This window comes from Macaca mulatta, chromosome 9, assembly GCF_049350105.2.
Source record: "Macaca mulatta isolate MMU2019108-1 chromosome 9, T2T-MMU8v2.0, whole genome shotgun sequence".
Lineage (NCBI taxonomy): Eukaryota > Metazoa > Chordata > Mammalia > Primates > Cercopithecidae > Macaca > Macaca mulatta.
This window is the reverse complement of record NC_133414.1, coordinates 28,422,524-28,440,953: the sequence shown is the minus strand read 5'-3', so window position 1 is coordinate 28,440,953 and position 18,430 is coordinate 28,422,524. Positions and strand designations below refer to the sequence as shown.

At 38.0% G+C, this 18,430-nt stretch overlaps 1 protein-coding gene across 2 annotated transcripts in view; it reads left to right on the top strand.

Annotated features, from left to right (window-relative positions):
• YME1L1 (YME1 like 1 ATPase) overlaps nt 1-17,683 on the top strand; it is a 44,819-nt gene extending 27,136 nt beyond the window's left edge. For both annotated transcript variants that reach the window (XM_002805592.4, XM_028826103.2), the window contains 11 exons: nt 2,943-3,033; nt 6,115-6,267; nt 6,845-6,977; nt 8,357-8,419; nt 9,271-9,383; nt 10,379-10,534; nt 12,121-12,272; nt 13,482-13,608; nt 13,689-13,762; nt 15,226-15,312; nt 17,296-17,683. In XM_002805592.4, coding sequence (XP_002805638.1) covers nt 2,943-3,033; nt 6,115-6,267; nt 6,845-6,977; nt 8,357-8,419; nt 9,271-9,383; nt 10,379-10,534; nt 12,121-12,272; nt 13,482-13,608; nt 13,689-13,762; nt 15,226-15,312; nt 17,296-17,439 — 1,293 coding nt within the window. In that variant the 3' untranslated portion in view covers nt 17,440-17,683. The remainder of the gene's footprint in view (nt 1-2,942; nt 3,034-6,114; nt 6,268-6,844; nt 6,978-8,356; nt 8,420-9,270; nt 9,384-10,378; nt 10,535-12,120; nt 12,273-13,481; nt 13,609-13,688; nt 13,763-15,225; nt 15,313-17,295) is intronic.
• The last annotated feature ends 747 nt before the right edge of the window (nt 17,684-18,430 follow it).

The following is an 18,430-nucleotide window of genomic DNA, read 5'->3' as shown; positions in this document are numbered from 1 at the left end:
TTTGTTTTGTTTTGTTTGAGACAGGGTCTCGCTCTCTTGCCCAGGCTGGAGTGCAATGGCATGATCTTGGCTCACTGCAGCTTTGACCTTCTGGGCTCAAGTGATCCTCCTGCCTTAACCTCCCTTGTAGTTGAGACCACAGGCATGCACCACCACACTTGACTAATTTTTTTTTTTTTTTTTTTTTTTTTTTTTTTTGAGACGGAGTCTCACGCTGTTGCCCAGGCTGGAGTGCAGTGGCGCGATCTCGGCTCACTGCAAGCTCCGCCTCCCGGGTTCCCGCCATTCTCCTGCCTCAGCCTCCTGAGTAGCTGGGACTACAGGCGCCCGCCACCGCGCCCGGCTAATTTTTTGTATTTTTAGTAGAGACGGGGTTTCACTGTGGTCTCGATCTCCTGACCTTGTGATCCGCCCACCTCGGCCTCCCAAAGTGCTGGGATTACAGGCTTGAGCCACCGCGCCCGGCCGACTAATTTTTTAGTTTAATTTTTTTATTCTTTCTAGACAGGGTCTGGCTCTATCATCCAGACTGAAGTGCAGTGGTGTGATCTTAGCTCACAACAACCTCCTCCTCCTGGGCTCAAGCCATCCTCCTGCCTCAGCCTCCCAGGTAGCTAGGACTACAGGCGTATGACCCTACGCCTGGCTAATTTTTGTATTTTTTTTGTAGAGTCGGGATTTAGCTGTGTTGCCCAGGCTGGTCTTGATCTCCTGGGCTCAAGTGATCCACGCATCTTTGCCTCCCAAAGTGCTGGGATTACAGGCATGAGTCACCGAGCCCAGCTGATTTATCCTTCTCCTTCTTCCTTCTCTTCTGCTTCCTCTTGTTCTTCCTCCTCTTCTTCCTCTTCTTCTTTCTCCTCTTCTTTCTCCTCTTCTTCCTTTTCTTCCTCTTCCTCTTCTTCCTCCTCTTCTTCTTTCCTCTTCCTTTTCCTCCTCCTCCTCTTCTTCCTCCTCTTCCCTCTTCTTCTTTCTTCCTCCTCTTCTTTCTTCTCCTTCTCCTCCTCCTCCTCCTTCTTCCTTCTTCTTCTCCTCCTCCTCCTTCTTCTCCTCCTTCTCCTTCCTTCTCCTCCTCCTCCTCCTCCCTTCTTCTCCTCCTCCTCCTCTTCCTTCTTCTCCCCGTCCTCCTCCTCCTCTTTTTGGGTGCAGGGGGTAGAGACAGAGCTTCACTTTGTTCTCCAGTCTGGTCTCAAACTCCTGAGCTCAGGTAGTCCTCCCATCTCAGCCTCACAAAGTGCTTGGGTAGTAGACATGAGCCATCATGCCTGTCCTGGAATGTGGGGATTTCTGAGTACTAAACTAAAGCCATGCTGATGACTAAGCATAATGAAAGTAGACATCACAATTAAGGTAGATCCTTACCAAGTTTTCCATGCTAAAATGAATCAATTTTATAATTGCTGTAAGACCTAAATTTATATAGAGCAAAGTAATTCAGTAGCATTTACCAGAACAGATTTACCATTAGGTAGTTCCTGTGATCAAATTTTTACCAAATCTCAAAGAGCTTGTGTGGGAATGTCATTTCCTTACCTAGAATTTCTGGATATATGGGCATACTTATATATATAGTCTTTAAAATGTTAATACAGGCATTTAATAACTTGATTCATTACCTTGATCCCATTAACTATTTTCCTTGATAGATCTTAGGTTCCTGAAGTGGGAATTCTCTTGCCACAGAATTTGGGGAGAGAATATAGTTTATTTGAGTAGCAAATTACGTTTAATCTCTTCTCCTTTATTCCTACAAGTTAAAATTGGAATTATATCTGTTATTTTGACCAAATACAATTTAGTCATCTTTTAGTACATGGATATTATCTTTCAAGTTCTCTTTTAATAAACCAGCCAGGTCTTTTTTTAACCATAAATTTCATTGAAGTTTAACAAATTCACACAGAAGTGCACAAATCCATAAATTTTCACAAAGTGTCTGTGTTATAAGTACCCAGCTCAAGGAACAGAACGTTATCAGAAGCCTAGAACCTCCTTGATGCCTCCTTCTGGTTACTGGCCTAGGGACAATTTCCTATCTAATACCATATATGAATTTTCCCTATTTTTGAATTTTAGATAAATGTAATCCATATAGAATATCCTTTTTTGTATGAGGCTTGTTTTATTCAACATGTTTGTGAGATCCATCTATGTTATTTGGAGTTGAGGTTTATTTATCCTTACTGCATAGTATCCCATTATACGAATACCACAACACAGTGCAGTTATACTACTTTAGAGTGGACATTTGAATTATTTCTAGTTTTTGGTTCAAATACAGCTGGTGTGAATATTCTTGTACAAGTCTCTTGGTGAAAATCTGTACACACTTCTCCTGGACCTAGGAGTGGACAAAGCTTTGTTTTCTATTTTTTTAAATACTCTGTGAAAAGAAAATGCTATGTTTTTAACCATTAACTTCATTAAAACATTAGTAAATTTTTAATTATTTAATCAGAATAACTTTCAAAGATCATTCCAAGTCTAACAAAAAAACATAACTTTGCTCTTTAATAAGTATAATATTTCCTGGAAATATATCTGGGAAGTTTTTTTGAAATAATAAGTGAATCTTGACATTAATTGGACATTTTCAGAACGCCGTTTGGCATAAAACTATGTTTCCTGTTTTAGTATGCTCCTCTCTAGGTACTTTCTTTTTAACCCTGTCCAATGTACTTGACTTTTGTTTTCTCACTGAGAAAATGAAAGTTCAGAATGATTTTTTAGGGATAGTAAGGAGACTTTGCATAATTGGAAATAATGGTCAGGGGAAAACCCTTTGTGTGTTTTATAAGGGGCCATTTTTGTATGCTGCTTTTACTGAAACAAAGAAGGCCAGGTTAATTCCATATCCAAATTAAATTTATGATTTTCAAAAGGGCTAATCTCACCAAATGTGTCCATAATCTAAAGTTTTTTGGAAAATTGTGTCACTTTAGGTGGAGGAAGCTAAACAAGAATTACAGGAAGTTGTTGAATTCTTGAAAAACCCACAAAAATTTACTATTCTTGGAGGTAAACTTCCAAAAGGTAAGATAATCTTTTTTTTACCATGATTTGATGGAAAAAACAAAAACAAACAAAATCTATATTACTTATTTAATGTTAACTGATTAAAGTTTAAGTCTTAATTGCTGTTTTACAAAATAGATGTTCATTCTGAACATACAATTCCACAACCTTTTTTGGTAACTGCAAATTTTTATATACTTTCAAATTTTAAGTAAAGTTATAAGAATAGTACATAGAATGTTCCTCATATCCTTAACTTAGACTCACAAATTTTTAATATTTAACTTCCTTTTTTTAGACCCAGGCTTGACTGCAGTGGTGCAATCATGGCTTACTGTATCTACAACCTCTTGTGTTCAGGCGGCACTCCCAGGTAGCTGAGACCACAGGCACACACTACCATGCCACCTAATTTTTGTATTTTTTGTAGAGATGAGGCCATGTTGCCCAGGCTGCTCTTGAACTCCTGGGCTCAAGCGATCCACTCACTTTGGCCTCCTAAAGTACTAGGACTGCAGGCATGAGCCAGCGCACTCAACCTAGCTCCATTTAAAAAATCATTCACTTTGTCTCTTTACGTATATATAAATACAAAAATTATTTGTAAATAAATAATTTTTTAATTATTTGAGAGTAAAATGTAAACATAATCACCCCTAAGAGTGTATTTTCTAAGAATAAGGATATTCTTCTACATAACTCCAGAATTATATTAAAATTAGGACATTAGTTAGGTGTGGTGGCTCACACCTTTAATCCTAGCATTTTAGGAGGTGGAGGCGGGTGGATTACTTGAGGTCAGGAGTTCGAGACCAGTCTGTTCTTGAAGCAGGGGCCATTGGAGTTCCAGCCAGCCTGGCCAACATGGTGAAACCCTGTCTCTACTAAAAATACAAAAAAAAAAATTAGCCGGGCTTGGTAGCAGGCGCCTGTAATCCCACCTGCTCGGCAGGCTGAGGCAGGAGAATTGCTTGAACCTAGGAGGTGGAGGTTGCAGTGAGCCAAGATTGTGCCCACTGCACTCCAGTCTGGGAGACAAAGCAAGACTCTGTCTCCAAAAAAAAAAAAAAAAAAAGGGCATTTAACGTACATACAAAACCATTCTCAAATTTAGAGTCTATATTCAAATTTCAGCATTTGTTCCAATAGTATCCTTTGTAGGATACCCTCTTCCCCAGTTCAGGACCCAATCCAGGATCGCAGATAACATTTAGGCTTTTATTTTATTTTGTTTGTTTGTTTTTTAATGAAACAATTCCTTAGCCTTTTTGTGAGGGAGTGGGGAGAAGAGGATCTTTCATGATTTTTACAGTTGTAAAGAGTACTTGCCTAATTATTTATAGAATGTTCTCAGTTTAGCTTTGTCTGATGTTTTCTCGTGGTTAACATGACTTTTGATGACTTAATAGTATCCTTCTAATTTATGGTTGTATCACAGTTTAACCATTTACATTGAATTTTTGTATGGCTTCCGGTTTTTTATTAAGAATAGTACTGTGGTTCATCTTAATTCAAGGCTTTGCCTGCATGCTTAATTATTTCCTTAGAATAAATTTCTAGAAATGGAATTGCTGAGTTAAAGGATGACACTCCTTTTTAATGCTTGTTTTTATACTGTCACCTATCTCTACTGAGAATACAGCAGTGTATGAAATTATTTGAAGTAACCTTTGCTAATTTAGGGTACATTTATTAAATCAGTGCTAATCACATCACAGAGTGAATGTTTAAAACCATAGAAGTATTAATAGTTAGCCTCTTCCTCTTTCTAATCACAAGGAGTATTTTAAATTTATAGAAAATTTGAGTAGTATAAATTTGTAGAAAAATCTTCAGATACCAAGATGTAATCCACAGAAATTAATATGATTTACACCAGTTAAGTATAACTAAAACATGACAATACTAGGATAGTCTTTTTTTTTTTTTTTTTTTTTTTTTTGAGACGGAGTCTCGCTCTGTCGCCCAGGCTGGAGTGCAGTGGCCGGATCTCAGCTCACTGCAAGCTCCGCCTCCCGGGTTTACGCCATTCTCCTGCCTCAGCCTCCCGAGTAGCTGGGACTACAGGCGCCCACCACCTCGCCCGGCTAGTTTTTTGTATTTTTAGTAGAGACGGGGTTTCACCATATTAGCCAGGATGGTCTCGATCTCCTGACCTCGTGATCCGCCCGTCTCGGCCTCCCAAAGTGCTGGGATTACAGGCTTGAGCCACCGCGCCCGGCCACATACTAGGATAGTCTTAAAGCTATTTTTGAGCTTGAGCTTTCTTTAAAATTTTTATGTTAAAATGCAGCAAACATGTATGTAAAGAAGTTTTGTTGCTTTTTAAATGTAATATGTATATTTATAAAAACATATAAATCAGGCAATTCTGTTTTTTCTAACATGTGAAAATCTTTGATATTATGAAAATTTTCAAACATATGGAAAACCTTGAAAGAACAGTACAATTAACATCCATATCCTATCCACTTAGACTCAACAATTAACATTCTGTCATATTTGCTTTCTGTGTATGTGTGTATTTTTCCTCCTGAACATTTGAAAGAAAACTGTAAACACCTACTTGACATCTAAAGACTGTTGTACATCATCTAAGAATAAGGACAGTGTCCTAAATAAACATAATAACCTTATCCCACCAAAGAAAATTAACACTATTTCCTTAATATTATGTACTCTCCAATCTTGTTTAAACGTTTTCACCAAATGTCTCTAGAATATTTTGTTCTTTATGAAAAAGCATCAAATCAAGATTAATTAATTACATTTGGTTGTTTAGTCTTTTAATCTATTTCTACATGAATTTTAATCTTTTTTAGTGATAAATGGGTTTATATTTTTTTACCTCAAGATTCTTCCTGTCATGTCTGTTGTTGATATGTAATATTTATATGATACAGGAACATTAATTTTGGACAAGATTCTGAAGTGAACCATTAGCAGAGACAAGTACGGTTTGCTGTGTTTCAAAATACTGGTTTTTGGTGTGACCTCAGCCTGAAAATTATATAAATGAATAATTATTTGTTTTATAGGTTCATATCGAGGAATTTTTAAAAAATACTTTGAATTATTCTTGTTTTCATTTTCTTTTAGGAATTCTTTTAGTTGGACCCCCAGGGACTGGAAAGACACTGCTTGCCCGAGCTGTGGCAGGAGAAGCTGACGTTCCTTTTTATTATGCTTCTGGATCCGAATTTGATGAGATGTTTGTGGGTGTGGGAGCCAGCCGTATCAGAAATCTTTTTAGTACGTTTTGATGTATCTTTCATACAGTGCTAAATTTTGTTAAGGGAAGTGTGTATCTTACCCTTCTTTGCTAATTACTTTTTTTCTTCCTTTTTTTAATTTCTATTTTTTCGGGCCTCCAGCTTTGCATGCTAATTAGTTTTGATAGCTAAAATAGCCATTGTGGGATCTTGGTTTGGGTAACTTTTACTATATGAATTAGCTAGTAGAAGTGCAAGGATGAGGTTGAAGGCTACCAAAAAAAAAATTTTTTTTTTTTTTTTTCATTTTATTCATCAGTTTTATAGTATGGAATTAAGAAGTAATTAGCTTCAAACCTGATTGTATATGGTATTTGTATAGCTAGGAAGAATGAATGCCCAACTGTTTTTATTTTATATCATTTTCTTTGGTATAGTTTTTTCCCCCTGAAGCTACTATTCTTAAATCAGTAAAAAATGACCTCCTTTTGTGTATTTTCTTCCAATGAATATTTTTTGTTGGCTTTTGACAGTTTTATAGGATTTTAATATTTATCTCGTTTTGTTCAAAAGTGTTGACTTCTTTCAGCTTATTTGAATGTTTTTTGTTTTCTTAGGGGAAGCAAAAGCGAATGCTCCTTGTGTTATATTTATTGATGAATTAGATTCTGTTGGTGGGAAGAGAATTGAATCTCCAATGCATCCATATTCAAGGCAGACTATAAATCAACTTCTTGCTGAAATGGATGGGTAATTGAATCTTCTTTTGTCTTAGAATATGGTGATGCCTCCCAGCATTTGATATATGTAGAATTGATCTTATGCAAATTATTTCCGTAAGGCATTTCATATCTAGAGATACGAAAAATGTGATGTGTATAGGAAACAGAGTAGTCCCTCATGCAAGAACACAAGACAAGCTTTTTCTGTCAGTATTGTATTGTTTTCATTACTAATTGGATATTTGAATATCAACTCATCTTAATTGATGGTATTTATATTCTTTTTCATTTATTGTTATACTTATGACAGAAAAACAGTGATTCATGCTGAGACTAGTAGTCTATTTGAAGAAATACACTCATTTCTACACAGTTTATGACTAGCTTTGAATGTGGCAGCTTTAAAGCTTACATCAATGTTCATAATATAAAAAGCAAGAGGTGATGTTGCTTTGAAAGAAGTATCTTAAAGATAATATATAAGACATTTTGAAACCACATAGGAAGCCCAGGAGTGAATAACTTGAATTGGTATACTTGAATTTCTTCAAAAATTAACCAGGTACCTAAGCTTTTTATATCAGGTTATCTTTTCCTACATAGATCAGACAATTGTGAAGGTATGTAGTCACAGATGACTGGTGGTTTATTATCAGTCTCTTTTCTTAGCTGTTATTTAATTAATGAAGCCGGGCATGGTGGCTCACGCCTTTAATCCCAGGACTTTTGGAAGCCAGGGTGGGAGAATTGCTTGAGGCCAGGAGTTCAAAACCAGCCTGGTCAATATAGCAAGACCCTATCTCTACTAAAAATAAAAATAGTCGCCGGGCACGGTGACTCAAGCCTATAATCCTAGCACTTGGGAGGCTGAGGCAGGTGGATCACTTGAGGTCAGGAGTTCAAGACCAAACTGGCCAACATGGTGAAACCCCATCTCTACTAAAAATATAAGAATTAGCTGGGCATGGTGGCAGCCGCCTGTAATCCTGGCTACTCAGGAGGCTGAGACATGAGAATTGCTTGAACCTGGGAGATGGAGGTTGCAGTGAGCGCCGTTGCACTCCAGCCTGGGTGACAGTGAGACTCTGTCTCAAAAAAAAAAAAAAAAAAAAAAATAGTGGCTTGTACCTAGAAATTGGGTAGAAAAAATATAAAAATAAATAAATTAGGTATGTTGGCATGCACCTGTCATTCCAGCTACTTGAGAGGTTGAGGCAGAAGTTTCATTTCAACCCAGGAGTTTGAGGCAGCAGTGAGCTATGATCATACTGGTGTGTTCCAGCCTAGGCCACAAAGCGAGTGCTAATCTCAAAAAAGGAAAACAAACCAGTTTTGTGTAGAGCATTTCTACATGTGTGCTGTGCTTCAATGTTAGTGAAAATATACTGTTTTTTTTTTCCTATATAGTTTTAAACCCAATGAAGGAGTTATTATAATAGGAGCCACAAACTTCCCAGAGGCATTAGATAAGTAAGTATTAAAAGAAGATTTTTGTGAAGTACTATTACCTGCTATAAAATTATGCTAAAAGAAGTCAATTGCAAAAGATCACATTGTATGATTGCATTTATATGCAATACCCAGAATAAGCAAATTCACAGAGACAAATTGGGTTAGCAGTTACCAGAGGTTAGGGAGAATAGGAGATGGCTGTCATTGGATATGGGATTTCTTTGCCGGGGATGGGAATATTCTAAAATTAGATTGTGGTGATGGTTGTACAATTCTGAATATATTAAAAATCACTGAGGTATCCACTTTAAATTCTGTTATGTGAATTACATCTCAATAAAACTTAAAATTTATTTGTTAGATGTCACAAAAGTTTTATGTAGAAAGGATTTTAAAAATAAATTCACTGTAGTAGTATAACTAGGTTTAAAGTTACTATGAAAAAAAATTGTATTGTAGAAGTTATTCATATTTTCATTTGCTCAGTAGTTTGTCACTGCCTAAGACTCTAGTCTAACATACATTCTGTGCTTAGCAGTTGAGATGGATGTGTGGTTCTTATCCACAATAATAGTTTATTGTAGAATTATTTGTTCCTGGACTGAGTTACTTGCATGCTTTTGTTTCTGAGGGGTAGGCTACCTAGGTACACACATGTATCCGAATGAACCTTTGTTCTACCCTCTGGTTATTGACACTGTTACTTGAGCCATGTTTTAAAAGGAACTATCTGAATATTTATGTACAAAATTCCATCTGCACTCTGGCTGCCATTGGCTTCCCAGTCATGTCATTAGGGTGTCAGTCCTGCTGACTTTGAGCTTGAATTGTTTATTAATTTATATTTTCCTTTTGCATTCTTCCTGTAGTGCCTTAATACGTCCTGGTCGTTTTGACATGCAAGTTACAGTTCCAAGGCCAGATGTAAAAGGTCGAACAGAAATTTTGAAATGGTATCTCAATAAAATAAAGTTTGATCAATGTAAGTCTAATTCTATCAAAATAAACATTTGTCATTTATGTAAAGTGGTAATATACCACTCACCCTGTTTGTGGTCTTTTCATGATAAATGTATTAATATTAAAAGACCAGTCCATTTTTGTCTTTTTTTTTTTCCGTTACTATGTTCACTTAAAAGTCCATTCCTTAGTGTATATCCAGGAGATTATATTGTTTTGAACCCTGATTCTAAAGAAAGGTTTTTTTAGAGTATTCAGACAGATATTTGAGGATATATATATATATACACACACACACACACACACACACTTTTTAAGATGAATGTAAAATGCAAAATAATAGAAAAAGCTGCAGAAACAGTAACTCATGATATAGTCAGTATGGGGCCAAAAGAGAAGAAAGCAAATTATAAAACAAAACACATGGAAATTTATTACCCACTTGAGTAATAAATGAAATTATTAAAGCTGCAGTAGTTTCAGAGATAGCTGTATCAATTCATTAAACTATATGTGTTTCCTATAATAAGGGCAACTGTTATGTCCAAAGTTTCCAGATGAAATTCAAGAAAAAAGTGTCTAAACTATAGCTCAGAATAGCTAGCTATTTTCTTTTTTCCCTCAGAATGTAGTTTTTGTTTGTTTGTTTGTTTGTTTTGAGACAGAGTTTCGCCCTTTTTGCCCAGGCTGGAGTGCAGTGTCACAATCTCAGCTCGCTGCAGCCTCTACCTCCCGGGTTCAAGTGATTCTCCTGCCTCAGCCTCCTGAGTAGTTGGGATTACAGGTGCATGCCACCATGCCCAGCTAATTTTTGTATTTTTAGTAGAGATGGGGTTTCACCATGTTGGCCAGGCTGGTCTCGAACTCCTGACCTCCAGTGATCTACCTGCCTCAGCCTCCCAAAGTGCTGGGATTAAAGGCGTGAGCCATCACACCCGGCCCGAATGTGAGTTGTGTGTGAAGAATTTTCTTTTACCTGTTTTCGACTTTTAATGTTGTGTTCTCCTTTTACATTAGCCGTTGATCCAGAAATTATAGCTCGAGGTACTGTTGGCTTTTCTGGAGCAGAGTTGGAGAATCTTGTGAACCAGGCTGCATTAAAAGCAGCTGTTGATGGAAAAGAAATGGTTACCATGAAGGAGCTGGAGTTTTCCAAAGACAAAATTCTAATGGGTAGGTTTCCTTTGTTTTTTTTTTTTCTGTCTTTACTTTCCATTGTGTTAGATAATTCATTTGGGGCAAATACCCTATTCAAACAGCTAAAGCCATGGCTATGTTGAATCTAATCTTACTCTAAAACTTCAGTGTCTGGGTTTTCAAGATTTGTAATAAATGATTTTACAAAATTACCAATTTAACAGTCAAATGCCATTAAACAGTAACATTTTCTTGACAGTACTCTTGTCAGTGATACAGAACTGATTTTATAGTGTACCACATTTATTAGTTTTGTCTCTTTCTTAGAAAACCTTTTTTTCTGACTGGAAAGTTTCAAAAAGTGATGGGAACATGAAAATATATACTTGACAACACCACAATTTGGCCTTTTATAAAACAAATATATTCTAGTGGCTTATATAATTGTATAGTTCAACTGTTGGTGGGGAGATGAGGCACATATACATTTCCTCTTGTCGGACATTGCTGCTAAAAAGGATAGTTAACTTTATTCTGTGCTTGATTTCGATTTTAAATCTTGGATTGACTTAAAAGCACATTAGTTATGATATTCTTGTTAAATTGGAAGTTTATTTTATAGAAATAGAAATAAGTTTTCCCTTTTGATGTAAGAATTAAGATGATAGTTTTGACAGTTTTGGTTTGCAGATAAATTGTTAAAGTTTGTATGTGTTATGGAATGAATTCTGCCCATTTTAAAAAACTTTTACTCTGTAGACTGGGCGTGGCGGCTCACACCTGTAATCCCAGCACTTTGGGAGGCCGAGGCAGGAGGACCACGTGAGCCCAGAATCGTTGGAGTTCAAGATCAGCTGGGCAACATAGCGAGACTCCATCTCTACCAAAAATTTTAAAAATTAGCTGGGTGGGGTAGCACGCGTCTGTGGTCCCATCTACTCGGGAGTCTGAGGTGGGAGAATTGCTAAAAAGTCCAAGAAGTTAAAGCTACAGTGAGCTGTGATTATGCCACTGCACTCCAGCCTGGGTTACAGACCCTGTTTAAAAGTTTAAAAAATTGCTATTGCTAAAAAATTATTAAAGCTAGGCACAGTGGCACATGCCTGTAATCCCAGCACTTTGGGAAGCTGAGGTGGGTGGCTTACTTGAGGCTAAGAGTTGGAGTGAGCTATGACAAAAATGACTTTAAGGAGAATGAGTTTTTTGTTTTTTAATATTAATCCAGTATCAGATACATTCATCCCTCAGTATCCACGGAGGGGGTGGGTATTGGTTCCAGGTCCCATGTGGATACCAAAATTCAAGGATGCTCAAGTGTCTTTTATAAAATGGTGTACTATTTGTGTATAACATACATAATTCTCCTGTATACTTGAAATCATCTCTAGATTACTAATACAATGGAAATGCTCTGTAAATAGTTGTTATACTGTATTTTTCATTTGTATTTTTTTTATTGTTCCTCTTCCCCATACTTTTAATCCTTATTTGGTTGAATCTATGGATGCAGAATCTGCTGATAGGAAGGGTGGAGTGTATTTGATTTGCAGACAAGAATGTGTTTTGTTGATTTAAATATACCTTTCTAGTGGAGTATTTACGCAATTAAATTTTTATCTTAGGGCCTGAAAGAAGAAGTGTGGAAATTGATAACAAAAACAAAACCATCACAGCATATCATGAATCTGGTCATGCCATTATTGCATATTACACAAAAGATGCAATGCCTATCAACAAAGCTACAATCATGCCCCGGGGACCAACACTTGGACATGTAAGTTTTTTGTAGCATCTCGCCCTGTCGCCCAGGCTGGAGTGCAATGGCACAGTCTCAGCTCACTGCAACTTCTGCCTTCCGGGTTCAAATGATTCTCTCACCTCAGCCTCCCAAGTAGCTGGGATTACAGGCGCCCACCACCATGCCCAGCTAATTTTTGTGTTTTTAGTAGAGATGGGGTTTCACCATGTTGGCCAGGCTGGTCTTGAACTCCTGACCTCAGGTGATCCAGCCGCCTCAGCCTCCCAAAGTGCTGGGATTACAGGCATGAACCACCATGGCCTGCCTAATTCTTAAATATCTAATTACTGTGCTGTCCCAAAAGGGAAAACATTATGTTTTGCAGCAACTGATTCAGTAGTTTTTCTAAGATTTTTCTCATTTAGTACAAGTTTATCAGATCTTTCAAAATTGTAGACATTTTAAAAATTTCTGTGCACCTGGGGAGAAAACAGTCCTATTGCAGCATTATCCACCTATTGTTGTTGCTTTATAAAGGATTTTTTATTCTCTAATTGCTGGTTTTTCATCAGTCCCCTGATGACCAGCTTTCAGCATGGTATAAGAGAGCTAAATGATAATTCTGGTTTGTATTTTTTTATTTTGCCCAGTCTTATGGTGCTGAAATTCTGGTTTTTAATGTAACAATCTCAGAACTATATCTGAATTTCTTTTTTTTAAATCTTCATTTTATTTTATATTGATGGGGTCTCACTATGTTGCCCAGGCTAGTCTCAAACTCCTGGACTCAAGTGATCCTCCCACCTCAGCCTCCCAAAGTGCTGAGACTACAGGTATGAGCCACTGCGCCCAGCCTGTATCTGAATTCTTTCCTTACATTTTATATTATTTTATTTATTTATTTATTATTTTATTTTATTTTTGAGATGGAGTTTCATTCTTGTTGCCCAGGCTGGAGTGCAATGGCGTGATCTCAGCTCACCGCAACCTCCATCTCCCAGCTTCAAGCAACTCTCCTGCCTCAGCCTCCCGAGTAGTTGGGATTACAGGCATGCGCCACCATGCCCAGCTAATTTTGTATTTTCAGTAGAGACAGGGTTTCTCCATGTTGGTCAGGCTGGTCTCGAACTCCCAACCTCAGGTGATCCACCCACCTCAGCCTCCCAAAGTGCTGGGATTCAGGCGTAAGCCTCCACGCCTGGCCTCTTTTTTTACTTTTTATCTGATTGATTTTTAATCGTCTAGGTGTCCCTGTTACCTGAGAATGACAGATGGAATGAAACTAGAGCCCAGCTGCTTGCACAAATGGATGTTAGTATGGGAGGAAGAGTGGCAGAGGAGCTTATATTTGGAACTGACCATATTACAACAGGTTAGCGTTAAAGAATGGCTTTAGTTCAAATTGTATGTGGTCTTAAAGATATTTTTTAAAATTGTATGTTTTTATTTTAGGTGCTTCCAGTGATTTTGATAATGCCACTAAAATAGCAAAGCGGATGGTTACCAAATTTGGAATGAGTGAAAAGGTAATAGATTATTTTAATCCTTTTCATGTATCAAATTACATGTCAAGTGTTGATTTGAGAGATGGTTCTGATATATAAATTGGTAATATTCACTTTTGCTCTGTCTCACTCCAAATGGATTTGAGGCTGCTTATTCTGAACATTGTTACTCTCTGAATAAAGAAAATGGAGCCTTCTCTTAGCTGCTCAGAATGAGCTGCCCAGATAGTAACTATTACTTCATGAGTTAACTAAGTGGTAAAGCAAGGTGAATTCCTTAGCTTTTCCATGTGGCATAAAAGAGCCTACTTTCTGAGTTTGGTTACTTTACTGTTTCCGTATATTTCATATTTTCATCTTACTGTTCCTTGAAGCACTACTATACTCTTAATTATGGATTTCTATATTTGAAGTAGCTGCTAAGGTTTTTCAAGAAAGTACTGAGAACCAGACTTAAAATTATTTTAGGCTGGGCAGTGTGGCTCACACCTATAATCCCAGCACTTTTGGGAGGCTGAAGAGACTGGATTGCTTGAGCCTAGGAGTGAGTTCTGGACCAGCCTGGGCAACATAGCACAACCCCATCTCTTAAAAAAAATACAAAAATTAGCCAGGTGTGGTGGTGTGTGCCTGTAGTCCCAGCTGCTTGGGAGTCTGAGGTGGGAGGATTCCCTGAACCCAGGAGGTCTAGGCTACAGTGAGTCCTGGTTGTGCCACCGCACTCTACCCTGGGTGACAGACCAAGACCCTGTCTCCAAAAAAATAAAAGATTTAAAATGTTCTCTCTTGCTCATATTTTTACTATTTTGATATTAGTGGTTTTTTATTTGTTTGTTTTTGAGACAGAGTCTTGCTCTGTTTCCCAGGCTGGAGTGCAGTGGCGTGATGTTGGCTCACTGAAGCCACTGCCTCCCAGGTACAAGCCATACTCCTGCCTCTGCCTCCCAAGTAGTTGGGATTACAGTCACCTGCCACCATGCCTGGCTAAACGTTACTCTTTATACTTTCAGAAGAATGTGGAAATTTCTTTACCCTCAAATGCAGTTTTTATTTTTTATTTTTTGGAGATGGAATCTCACTCTGTCACCTAGGCTGGAGTGCAGTGGCGTAATCTCAGCTTACTGCAACCACCGACCCCTGGTTTCAACCAATTCTCCTGCCTCAGCCTCCTGAGTAGCTGTGATTACAGACACGTGCCACCATGCCCAGCTATTTTTTGTGTTTTTAGAAGAAATGGGGTTTCGCCATGTTTCCAGGCTGGTCTCAAACTGCTAACCTCAGGTGATCCACCTGCCTCGGCCTCCCAAAGTCCTAGGATTACAGGTGTGAGCCACCGTGCCCTGCCTCAAATGCAATTTTATATTGTACTTCTTTCTTGTTCCTCCGTATATTTGTTTCCTTATATATAGGCTAGTACTTTCTCTTTTAAATTTATTGGTATTTGGGGGTTTTCTGTTAAATTGCTTTCTTCCTTTTGGTTTTAGCTTGGAGTTATGACCTACAGTGATACAGGGAAACTAAGTCCAGAAACCCAATCTGCCATTGAACAAGAAATAAGAATCCTTCTAAGGGTAATGATAATATTTTTTCCTGCATATTTATTTTCTTAGGAACAATGTGCTTAAATAGTTAGGTTCTTAAAAAAATAACAACTGAAGGCCCTCTGTTCACTAGAAACATCATTTTATAAAACAAAGATAATAGTCACTGTGGTGTCTGGGGAAAAAATTAGAAAATAAAGATAATAGGTGCACCATTTCAGCAATGATTTAAATGTTATTAAGGCACCTCTCTCTGTTCATGAACTGGGACTTATTTTCTCCTGGACATGGGCTAAGAACAGTTATATATTGCATGGTTGTAAAAATTCAATTCTCAGGGTAAGGGACAAAATAACTACATATTAGGTACAGTGTATACTATGTAGGTATGGATACACTAATATCCCAGACTTTACTTATACACAGTTCATCCATGGAACCAAAAACCACTTGTACCCCATAAGCTGTTGAAATAAAATATGTCTACATATAAAATTTTATATATATATATATATATAATTCAATTGTACTTTAGCTGCAAAACTGTAAGAGGTAATAGAATGGGAAGAGTATTGTTTATTGAATCTTTGACATGTATTCAACAAATACATTTTTTTTTTTTTGATATGGAGTCTCGCTCTGTTGCCCAGGCTGGAGTGCAGTGGCATGATCTCGGCTCACTGCAACCTAAGAAATAAGTTTAGTAGATTTTTTGTTGTTGGTTTTTTGCAAGTTTTATCTTTTTTTTTTTTCTTTTTTAAGGGGATGGGTCTTGCTATATTGCCCAGGCTGGACTTGATCTCCTGGGCTCAAGTGAGCTTCCTGCCTCAACCTCCCAAGTAGCTGGGGCTACAGGCACACACCACTGTGCCTAGCTCCATGATTTCAGTTTTGGTTTTTTTTTTTTTTTTTTTTGAGACAGCATCTTGCCCTGTCACTCAGGCTGGAGTGCAGTGCTGTGATCTCGGCTCATTGCAATCTCTGTCTCCCAAGCTCAAGTGATCCTCCCACCTCAGCCTCCTGAGTAGCTGGGACTGGGACTATAAGCACACACTGCCACGCCTAGCTAATTTTGTTATTTTTTGTAGAGAGCATTTCACTATGTTACCCAGGCTGGTCTCGAACTCCTGGGCTCAAACGATTCACCTGCCTTGGCCTCCCAAAGTGCCGGGATTACAGGTGTGAGCCACCGCACCCAACCAGGCAGGTTTTAAGAGTAAGACTGACCAGCCTGGGCAACATGGCAAAACCCCATCTCTACAAAAAATAGAAAAATTAGCTGAGCGTGGTGGTGGTTCATACCTGTAGTCACAGCTACTTGGGATGAGGTGGGAGGATCACTTGAACCCAGGGAGGTTGAGGCTGTAGTGAGCTGTGATTGCCTCACTTCACTCCAGCCTGAGCAACAGAGACTGGAAAAAAAAAAAAAAGAGTGACTTGAGCTGAGTGCCAGAGTCTTTAGTGAATAAGGAGTATGTTTGTTAGATGGCACAATGAAGACAGTTGGATAGCTCCATAGTCAAACGGCCTGGACTTCAACAGAATAGGAAGAGTGCATTATATAAGAGGGTAGGTTAGTAATGGTCTGAAAGAGGTGACTAGAACAAAGAGCTCAGCTCTCTACTTTGAAGTATCTAGGGTAAACGTGAACACATAGCTTGAGAGGGCTTAAGGAATGTAGTCTCCACAGGAGGGACCATGGCTTTGATTATTTCAAGGAGGTGGAGGGAATGCTTTAGAGTACTTAAGGATACAGAAAGTTTGTATGATGGAAAGGTTTAGAGAGTGTTATAGAAGAGGTGGTCTCTGCCTTCTCAGGTGTTTATTCTCTTTTCCTTACTATTTATGTTATAATGCACAAATTATCTCTACAGTAGAATCAAGATTCTACATGATTTTATAAATATAAACAGATTTCATATTTTTTAGGGTACATAAAGTTTTTCTTTTCCTATTGACTGGTTTTTGCATCCCTACATTTACTGCTACTTACGTATCTCCTTTTCTATTTAGGACTCATATGAACGAGCAAAACATATCTTGAAAACTCATGCAAAGGAGCATAAGAATCTTGCAGAAGCTTTATTGACCTATGAGACTTTGGATGCCAAAGAGATTCAAATTGTTCTTGAGGGGAAAAAGTTGGAAGTGAGATGATAACTCTCTTGATATGGATGCTTGCTGGTTTTATTGCAAGAATATAAGTAGCATTGCAGTAGTCTACTTTTGCAACACTTTCCCCTCATTCTTGACGTGGTGTAATTGAAGGGTGTGAAATGCTTTGTCAATCATTTGTCACATTTATCCAGTTTTGGTTATTCTCATTATGACACCTAATGCAAATTAGCATCCCATGGCAAATATATTTTGAAAAAATAAAGAACTATCAGGATTTAAAACAGCTCGTTTGAGGAATGTCAATGAGTTATTAAGTTGAAAGTAACTAATGATTTTATGTTTGGTTACTCTACTAGATGTGATAAAAATTGTGCCTTTAGCCTTCTATATACATCAGTGGAAACTTAAGATGCAGTAATTATGTTCCAGATTGACCATGAATAAAATGTTTTTTAATCTAAATGTAGAGAAGTTGGGATCAAAAGCAGTCTTGGAAACACAGAGCCGGGCATGTAGCCTTTTGGCATGGTGCAGTGGCTCACACCTGTGTAATCCCAGCACTTTGGGAGGCTGAGGTGGGTGAATCACTTCAGGCCAGGAGTTCGAGACCAGCCTGGCCAACGTGGTGAAACACTGTCTCTACCAGAATACAAAAAAAAAAAAAAAAAAAAAAAAAGGCTGGGTGCAGTTGCTCATGCCTGTAATCCCAGCACTTTCGGAGGCCAAGGCGGGCAAATCACCTGAGGTCGAGAGTTTGAGACCAGCCTGGCCAACATGGTGAAACCCCATCTCTACTAAAAAAATGCAAAAATTAGCTGGGCACGGTGGCAGGTGCTTATAATCCCGGCTACTTTGGGGGCTGAGGCAGGAGAATTGCTTGAGCCTGGGAGGTGGAGGTTGCAGTGAGCCGAGATTGTGCCACTGCACTCCAGCCTGGGCAACAGAGGAAGACTCTGTCTCAAAAAAAAAAAAAAAAAAAAAAAATTTGAATAACTTTAAATATTAAAAAAGTAGCCAGGTGTGGTGGTGC